The sequence below is a fragment of the Macrobrachium nipponense genome, chromosome 8 (assembly GCF_015104395.2).
Source record: "Macrobrachium nipponense isolate FS-2020 chromosome 8, ASM1510439v2, whole genome shotgun sequence".
NCBI classification, from domain to species: Eukaryota; Metazoa; Arthropoda; class Malacostraca; order Decapoda; family Palaemonidae; genus Macrobrachium; species Macrobrachium nipponense.
The window spans coordinates 51,364,655-51,375,181 of NC_087203.1; the positions used below are offsets into that span (position 1 = coordinate 51,364,655).

The 10,527-nt window shown below is 36.3% G+C and overlaps 1 protein-coding gene across 1 annotated transcript; it reads right to left on the minus strand.

Annotated features, from left to right (window-relative positions):
- Window positions 1–9,703: 9,703 nt before the first annotated feature.
- LOC135223097 (uncharacterized) lies at window positions 9,704–10,408 on the minus strand. The gene has a single exon (XM_064261602.1). The coding sequence runs from the start codon at window positions 10,406–10,408 to the stop codon at window positions 9,704–9,706; it is 705 nt and encodes a 234-aa protein (XP_064117672.1).
- Window positions 10,409–10,527: the final 119 nt, after the last annotated feature.

Below are 10,527 nucleotides of genomic sequence, written 5' to 3' on the forward strand. Positions count from 1 at the left end.
ACGGTCTAATCGAGATCCATAGTTCTTTTTCACATATGTGTACTCTTTGTGGTGATTTGTTAATAACCATGCACCCTTCAGTTTTAACGCATTTTTCAAGTGTAACAAAGCTTTCGATGAGAGGTTACCATCAGAATTAGAACAGTCTCTTTGGTTTGTTATGCAGTTCCAGTCCCCTTCTAACACCACATTTTGCAGGTTGTTTCTACAGTAATACAGTCAATCATTTTTGAACAGCTCTTCTCTGTCTAATCTTTTTTCACTACCAGAAGGTGCATAAACATTAATTAATTAAAAATCAACGTCCTTAAAGCTACATTTTGCAATGATTATACATCCTTTTACATCCATTTCCTTACTGAGAATCCTCACCTGAGACATTTTGTTTAATAAAATTGTAGTTCCCCTATTAAAAGTAGAGCGGGGTTCAAAATAATTTCTCGATGTACTCTAACTGCTTGCTGTCCTGTACATTGTGTTCTTGTATGAATACGATATCTAATTTGAATTCGCTGTTCCTTCAGCACACTCCTCTTCAGTCTTTGCAACGGTCTCGTCGCTAAGAAGTATACTGAGCCCCTTTAGCTTGTGATGACACTCAGGGCTGCCGCCGTCATTATGCGAAAATCAATAAAAACCATGAAAGGACGATGACAGAGGCTTTTAATGTACCTTTGCTTACACGCACGTACTCACACACGCACTCCTACATAGCCTGACATGAGGCCATTGTCCTGACTGGAGGGAGGGTTCATGCATCCCCAGCGGACAGATCCATGCTGGGTGGTTGCTAAGGCGTTGCTAGGGACGCTTCTCGAAGACCTTCGACCACCAACGCGCACAAGTCTTTAAGCCTGGAAGACGTTCCTCGGTGTTCAGCTTTGTCCAGACCATGGCTAACAGCATCTCGACAAAGGTAGATTAAGGTGAGTATCTGGAGATCGTTGTTATATCCCGAAAGATCTGGAGAAGTTAGAAAGTGTATAATCGTGACTGTGCTGTGGTCCGATATTTTATTTAAAATCTTAGCACTCGCGTGTCTTCCCCGTCCTCCTTGTCCTCATGTGGGACGGACAGGGCGAATTAGGTTTGTGATTTTTGATATTTGACAAAAGATGAAAGCAGCCAGACCAAAATGCTTTTCAGAGATAAGTGTAATATAAAATATTATGAATATTAGAATAATCTGGAATCTAATCAGCAAGAGTGATAATCATTATGTCCCAGCCTGTCTGCCTGTCTCTCCCACACAACGGCAAATTTACTCGTGATTTGTTGAATGGGATCAGATTAGCCTGGGGGAGCAGTCGTGAACTTCGTTCCCGCAGATGAGGCATCGATCTCGCACATTTGCCAAGATTTTTGGTTGCCATCAATAATAATAATAATTATAATAATAATAATAATAATAAAATAATAATAATAATAAAAAATAATGATAATAATAATAATAATAACAATAATAATAATAATAATAATAATAATAATAATAATAATAATAATAATTATTATTATTATTATTATATTATTATTTAGACGATGACTCCTATTCACGTGGAAGAAGGTCACAGGGGAAATTGCCTTGAAATTCAGGCTTCCAGAGAATTTTGTGTTCATTAGAAATGAGTAGCAGAAGGTAATGGGAAATACAGAGAGAATGGGTCATGAATTAAGACAGAACAGAAGCAGCAAATTAACAAATGAATAAATAAACAGACTAAAATGTAAGTAAATTGCATCTTCGCTTTAAGTTTCAATTGCACGACATTCCCATGTAGTCCAGTCGTCAGTTGCCAACCCCCACTTTTTTTTTTTAAGGGAAGCATGCTTCAGTGGCGGATCTAGAAATAATATATATATTATTATTATATATATATATAATATATTATATATTATATATATATAATAATATATATATATATATTATATATATATATATATATATATATATATATATATATATAATATATAATATATATATATACATGTATATATATATATATATATATATATATATATATATATATATATATATATGCATATATATATATTATATATATATATTATATGTATATATATAATATATATATTATATATATATAATAATATATATATATATATATAATATATATATATACATGTATATATATATATATATATATATATATATATATATAATATATGTATATACATATATATATATATATATATATATATATATATATATATATATATATATATATATATATATATATATATATACTCTTCGTACTTAGCCCTAAGTAAAGTGTCCAGAATACTGGACACTTAATAAATAACCCTCTCAGCTGAAAAATTTAGTAGTTATGACTAAATATACCATCTTCTATGAGAGATCATTCGCGTCACACCACATTCGCCTCTGAAAACAAGGCGTCAAGAAGCCGCCGAGTGACCAGAAGTTCTGTTTCTTGGAAACATCTGAAGTTATGGGTAAAGTTCATGACCTATCACGTCCTATTTATTACAAAAGCTGCTTAAGAATCTCATGTAGATCCTTCACGCATTAGTGCGTATGACCAGGCCCGCAATGTATATTTTTAATAGGTGTCATAAAGAGACAGCTCTAGTTTGAGTTTGAGTGTCAAGTATCCTTGACAGTGGGCTTAGATTCATTGAAAATTGTTTTGTATCTAAATAAATTGTAAACTGCTACATCATACAAGCTTTATTTTAAACTTAGAACCTAATAGATACCTTTAGAAATTCTTCCTCTGTATGTTTGTAGTGATGAAATGATCAGAAATATCACATTTAATATGTGAATGTAATTTGAAGAAATGCCTTGCTGGAAGTGTGCAGAATTTTGGTTGGACACTAGGCCTCCATCTATTAGTTAATGCTGGAAACTCATTGCAATCAACATTTTGCTATTTTTGCTTAACTTAAAGTGGTTTTAATGACTCACTTGGAAGTTTTTATCAATAAATTAATTACATTAACAATATGTACATAACAAGAGTGGACGTGTTAAATTGCTCTGTTCAGACCTAAAATTTTTTATTTATAACTAAGTTTTGTTTTAACTAAATGTAAGTGTAAGCCTCAATAGCTGGTAGTGTTCCTGAAGCCGTAATGCATTTGAGAGAGAGAGAGAGAGAGAGAGAGAGAGAGAGAATCTGTAATAAACGATTCTGATGGTGAATAAGAGAATTAAAGGTAAATTTGGACTTTTTAAATTTATTTAAATTCTTCCCCCATTCTCTCTCTCTCTCATACACGCACGCACACTTGTGAGATGTATGTTAAATCGTTTACCTAAATGTCTCTCTCTCTCTCTCTGTTAAATGCCAAACAATGTCTTTACATTAAGGCTTAAATTATTCAACAGATAAAAGAGAGAGAGAGAGAGATGGGAGGAGGGAGAATTTAAATAGCTCCTTTGTTAAAGTCTAAATTTACCCTTAATTCTTTTATTCACCATCAGAATAATTTATTACAGATCCCTCTCTCTCTCTCTGTTAGATGCCAAATAATGTCTTTACATTAAAGCTTCAACAACTCAACAGCTGAGAGAGAGAGACGAGAGAGAGAGAGAGAGAGAGGAGAGAGAGACGGAGTGAGAGGAGAATTAGCTCCTTTGTTAAAGTCCAAATTTACCTTTATTTCTCATTCACCTTCAGATTCATTTACTATGGATCTCTCTCTCCCTCTCAGTTGCTGAGGTATTTGGCACTTAACTGAGAGAGAGAACTATAACTGAGAGAGAGACCCTGCAATTTCTTTTGATAGTCGTGTTGTGTATGTTTTATTATCTGACTAGTTTTTTAAATCTCTTGTATGACGCTCTTTGCAGAATGTGATTCATTTCTTTATATTCCTCCTCTGTGTCTTCCACTGCATGACCTTTGAATACAAGTAAGCTAGCATATCCATTTTCGGACAACTTTATTACGTCAAATCGAAAATGCTTTGCAACAAGTAGAAGATGACAACGTGACATATTTTCCCCACCAAAGGGATTGTATACATTTGGAGCAGTTCTATTGAATTCCAGATGTGATTCTTGTTCCCAGCCATCTCTTTTAAAAGCTTTAAAAGGGCTGAGTCAACATCTTCCGTTGTCATTGTCTTTCGGATGGAAGATTGAATAGCTCTTGCAGACATGAAGGAATTATAGCAATCAAGATGACATTGCGTATCCGCAGCATGTAAGTCAGACCGTAAGTAACCCTTGGATCCGAAGACGAACGTCATCAGGCAACTTATCATTGCGCTGGTCCCAAACCTCTAAAATCGTCCCTTTAAAGGAAGTTTGGCCTTTGCCCCTAGCATCACTTTCCTCCGTCGATGGGGATTGCGAGGATCTATCTTTTCACACAGAAGACCACACAAGAGACAATGCTTTTGGAAGTGAAATTCAGTATTGGACCTTCTTGTCTCCTTGGATGGAGGGCCTCTCCTCTTGCTTGGCCTGTTTAGTTCTTCTAATAGTGTTCAGATTTATAAGTAGATACACATTTCTTATGGCAAAAAATTGATTGAGTGTCTGAGTGATTTTCATGCAGCCCATCACCTCGACATTTACTACTACGAATAATTGTTTCAATTCTAGTTCTAGTGGCAGCAATTGCTTAGTTGGAAGGATGAGCACAGTTGATGAAACAAGAACTATTCTCCGCTGGATCAGATGAATCCATCATGACAAAATTCTACTTTTCAGCTTCACCTGGAAAAAAGAAACTATTGTTAAATGATATATATCAAATTCATTTGACACATCAGCTGTCTATTATACAAAGTATAGAATTATAATAATAATTGACATATTGAGTATCGAATAACAATCCTTAAGATACAGCATTCTTATATTGGCCTAAAAAAGTTTTTCAGCAACTTTGGAGAGCACAGGGAGAATAGGGATTGGCCTGTAGTTACTGCAGTCTGCGGATTTGCAAATCTTTGGAACAGGCACTGTATTACTAAGCTTGCATCTCAGGTACCTAACTGATTCCTCTGTCCCCCAGTACACTGTGGGTACTACTTGGTTCTTCGCAGCAGCGCTTCAGTCTTCAGCTGCAACCTCTTTCATTGCTTTCACTGTTCATATTCTTTTTCTTCCTTCTTACATTCCACCCTCTCCTAACAGTTACTTCATAGTGCAGCTGAGAGGTTTTCCTCCTGTTACACCTTTCAAACCTTTTTTCTGTAAGGTTCTGATTCATTGCTGACCTCATAGGCCCCAGCACATGGCTTTTGGCCTAAATTCTATATTCTAATTTATTTTATTCTTTATGCATATCAGCTAACATCCTTTAGAATCAATTTACTTGCAGAGTAGCTTAAAAATTAGTTTTTCTGGAATTTAGGAGAGCAAAGATATCACGTCGACATAAAAATCTAAAGAGTCTGCTAATCTTGGGAGACAGCATACTAGAGACTTTTTAAAAAACAAAGGGAAGAAACCATCAGGATCTTCTCCACCTCACCTTTCAAGATTATGGAGAATTTTGTTATTATCCTTAGAGTGAAATGCAAATAACGTTAAAATAGGTTTAGGATGACAACTATCAGGGGTTTGGGGGGGGGGGGACATCCTCAGCTGGTAGCTTATCTTCAAAAGCTCGATGAAGCAGCTCAGCCTTTTCCTTAGGGCCGGGTAACCAATCTACCATCATCTGTTTGTAGTGGTGAAATGGAAGACGAGCCTGGCCCAAAGAGGGATGATGCCAGTTTGGTTCACCACAAATGAGGCTGAGTAACTCCTTCAAGTGCAGTTTCTCTCGGCTGTATGGTAAATTCAATTCGCAGCACGGCGAGACTCAACATAAATTGTAATTTTCATGTGAACGATGTTGCTTTCCCTCGAATACCTAATTATCTAGGAAACTTTAACTCTTATTACGGAGGCCACCTTTCGTATTTTGAAGGAAAAGGTAAATTCAAGGTTATTCATGATAGAACCAGTTAAAGATCCAGTTAATTCAGTCTGATATATAAAGCAGGAAACGTTTATTAGAGCTCCGTCAAACTTTAGAAAAAAATGAGCTATTATTATAAATTTCCTTTTTATTGCCGATTTCCCTTAATTTAAGTTGTCAAATCGCATTTTTTATTCAATATGTCATGAATGAAAATTCTTGTCATTAATTGAAAAATAGAATGCCAGGGAACGTTTTTATGCCCGCACACACACACACACACACACACACACATATATATATATATATATATATATATATATATATATATATATATATATATATATGTATGTGTGTGTGTGTGTGTGTGCGGGCATAAAACGTTCCCTGGCATTCTATTTTTCAATTAATGACAAGAATTGCTTTGGGAAGTTTTACTGCACAGGGCATCATCCACTATTCATTAGTCCAAATATGGATATGGCTGTGGCCATTTTATAGTCTCTGGAGCCACATTCAGTTAGGGGAAACAGCTCCATGTTCATAAACGTACACACACATACACACACACACACACACACATATATATATATATATATATATATATATATATATATATATATATATATATATATATATATATATATATATATATATATATATATATATATATGTATGTGTGTGTGTGTGTGTGTATGTGTGTGTACGTTTATGAACATGGAGCTGTTTCCCCTAACTGAATGTGGCTCCAGAGACTATAAAATGGCCACAGCCATATCCATATTTGGACTAATGAATAGTGGATGATGCCCTGTGCAGTAAAACTTCCCAAAGCATTAGGTGCTTCCCACACTAGCACGAAATGCTCACCAGCAGCTGTTGATCCCTACACACACTGCGGCATTTACCACAATCTTGCAAGCATTCTTGGGCTTTTGGGACATGAAGGTACTACTGCCTTTCCGTGACTTTTTTCACGCCATGCATCCAGCCCTTTCGAGACCTTCCTAAAGTTCCTTCCTCTGACACCTTAAAGCGTTTTTTCTCTTATATTACGACGACGTGTTCCATTCTTGTCACGTGGTCCAGCTAACTCAAAATGCTCATAGCCAGTTTTTCCACCTATTGTCAACTTTTCTACTAAATCTACATATCCAAATTTTTTGCTGTCAGTTCCTATTACGTCACTTACATGCTATGCAAAGTTCCCACCTCATCTGGCTATGGTTTTCCATCCACAACTCACCTCCATATAAGAGAGTGGGTACAACATTCCCTTCATACACTTTGGTCTCCATAAACAGACCATGTCTCTTCCCCGTCTTTTAACACACAATCACACACACAAACATTCACACCCGCACATGCACATGTGTACATACATACTAACACAAACAATAAATCACAGATATCGAGTTCATTATACCCTGGGAATAACTTACACACAAGGGAAATAATAATTGATAAGTGCTTCATCTCCAGCAGGATTCAAACCATGGAACAGTGTCTTTGAACCATTCGGCTGTCAGAAGAGGTATAAGTTGATACCGACTCTGCTGTACATATGACTGTCGAATGCATATCTTTATTTAGAATCGATACTGACCCATCTCCCTCTTCATCTCAGATGTTAATTTACTACTTTAGATGCTGATCATCTGCTTAAGGAATCCCACTCTGATGAGAAATTCGAGTAGTGCCTCTGCTATCCACTCTGTTTGTTTTCAGAGCTGCTAATGCCTCTGGTTATCTTGGTGATACCGGTCCAATCAACTCTCCCATCAATGCCATTATTCCTATGGTGTCTTGCTAGTACTATGTCCTTTAGTGCAGTTCTCTGCTAATGTTACAAGACCTGCAAAACCTCGTGATATCTGCAACCACTCCTTGCCATTGAAAACTGCTGGACATACAGTTGACAGTCCTCTTGGCTCCAAAGGTGACCACTGGAAATGGACTCATGAGCCACCTTCATCACTTGGACATCATATATCTGCGACACTAGGATTTGCCACACTTCTCCAGCTACTATGCCCTAGAAAACACCAAACAAATAAAAACTGATTAATAATTTAAACAAAATAAAATTCACCCTTTGTTCTGTATTCTTTTGGCCTTGGCTTTTACCCACTGCTAGGCTAGGATCCTTCTGATTGGTTTCTATCTCCTACTCTGCTTGCACATCAGGGATGCCAGAAGGTACTGCCCATTGCAGGATGCTGTGTTTCTCCTGTTGTCATGGTACCAACCTTCTCTAAATCCATTGCTGCATCATTTTACTTGGGCTAGTCCCTTTGGTCATTTGTCCCTATGGCCTTCTCAACCATCTTAGCCTCAGTTTTAATAATTTCCTTTGCCTGAAGTGTTTCCAAAAATATAGTCATAATTAGGGTTATCTGTAACGCGGGCTTGAAAAGCCAGGTGTGATTTCCTCCCCTTCTGTCTAGCCAGCCCGTGTGAAGGCTGAATTCTCAGGAAATTTAAATTGGCAGAATTGGAAGGTCTTAAGTTCGCGAGAGATAGCTAGGGAGTTGTGTGGAGTCAGTAAATTACGCAGTGGCAAGAAAAATTTGATTCTGGTTCTTCCTCTTCCCTTTAGGACAATTGCCAGGCGGACAACTTCCATGCAGACAACTGCCAGCATGGACAGTTGCCAGGCTGACATTTGCCATCCGGACAATTGCCATTGGTTCGAAAATATATTGGTTAAAATGAAGACAAAAGTTATTGATTTTCTGACCATTTCTTTTAGGATTTTCTCGCAGTTTCTTTCAGAATAAGTTATTTTTTTCTTTGGCTATTTTTATTTTTTGTTTTTTCAGAATAACAGTTTAATTGTTGTCTGGTTGGTTCTTTCACGATTACTTTTCATTTACTAAATCACTTATAGTTTATAAAATAAATGTTCCAAAAAACTTTTATTTACAAACATCACATTTAGTTTAAAAAAATGAATGCTAATAACATACATGAAAAAACTTATTTAAAAAAATCACATTCAATTAGGTATTATGTAAAGGGTTTTATTTTTAAAACATCACATTCAATAAAAAAATAAACGGAATAAAATGTGTTTAATCAGATTACAAAACTTCAGAATATATGTAAGTTATAGGCAATGAAACGTAGAAAAATAATTTTTATCGTCAGGATTATTGCACGTGACTACCTGCTATAAGCGTTTGTTTATGTTCTTATACTTAGCGGTAGTAGATCTCTCATCTCTTTCCATGTGAAGCACTTTTGTTTGGGACAAAACTTCCTCCTTCATGAGACGATCTATGAGTTTCCATAGGTTAGGGTGAGGTTGTTGAGCATTATTTGATAGAACACTATGAAATCCTTCGAGACTGTTGTTTGTTCGAGGCATAGACCGTTGAGTTCTTAGGTTCATATTCCAGTGGGAAATTGGAAATAATGGACTAGGTCTTCTGCGATTTCCACCTCTTCCTCTGATGACTCCGATGTAATTTACCTCAAAATACGAGAGAAATTCTGAAGGGATATCCTCATCCTCCGAAAGTTCCTCAAAACCTGTAGACACATCTTCTTCAACTGGTAAAAATGCAAGAGCAGAGAGACAACATATCTTAAGACAAAATTCGGCATCATTGTGGTATCGAACTTTATACCCTAAATCAACAATTTTCCTGTAATTTGCTTGGCAGAAGTGGAAGAAACATCCACTCACATCAGTGTCAGGAAAAGTACATTTAATTGCGTTAAATGATCCTTTTTCAAAGTCACTCATTATAGTTAATGGATTTTGTTGCAGCAATTCTTGAATTTTTTTGTAAAGCATTTTATGTTTCCTCTGTTTTGTTTGGAAGAAGGGCATAAATACGAGGAAAACTACACTTCTCTACTTGGACATGGATGGTAAAAAGTTGATAGAAAATTGCTGGTGACACCTTAAAGGTGCCATCAACAGCCCAGTTTCTGTACCTCCTTATATATTCAAACCCTACTTCAGCAGCAAATATCAGAATGCGATTATGGTCATCAGCTCCCGAATCATACTGTAGAAACTTTTCCCCTGATGAAAGATGTTGAAATTCTGTTGGAATGCAAAATCCAGACCTTTCCGTAGGGATTGCAGGAGCATTGAAGTTCTGCTGCCTCCATCGACGAATATTTCTACTTAGATGCTGGACATTTTGTACTTCAGCTCGTGTGCAAGCATCCAAGGGCGACAAGCAGCTTGAAACTAAAGATCTTGTAGATAAAGTTTTCGAGGAGACATCTTCCTTTAGCTTTGCAACAGCACTTTTTGCTTCAACTGTACTTTTAGAGGCTGCATGATTATGTTCGTTGCAGGTCTTTATCAACTCGTAGTTTTCTTCTTTTGATTTTGTCTGTACTCTAGCTTTACACGATTTTTGTTTCCTCTGTGTACACTCCCAGTAAATTACGGATTTGTCACTATTGTATCCATTTCGATGATACATGTACTGAAGATCATCCACTAAAATATCGTTGCCACGTTCACTCTTAATAGTTGAAGCCATTTCTAAGGGGTGTAGAAAATGAAAGAAATGTTCGCTATCCAAGTCTCTTGAAGTTAGTAAAACAACAGAGGGAACCCCTAAAGTAATAAAGTATTGGCTATGAACTTTCCTTCAATTCA

Coding starts and splice junctions, on each gene's coding strand:
- LOC135223097 (XM_064261602.1), bottom strand. CDS start 10,408: ATGGCTTCAACTATTAAGAGTGAACGTGGCAACGATATTTTAGTGGAT.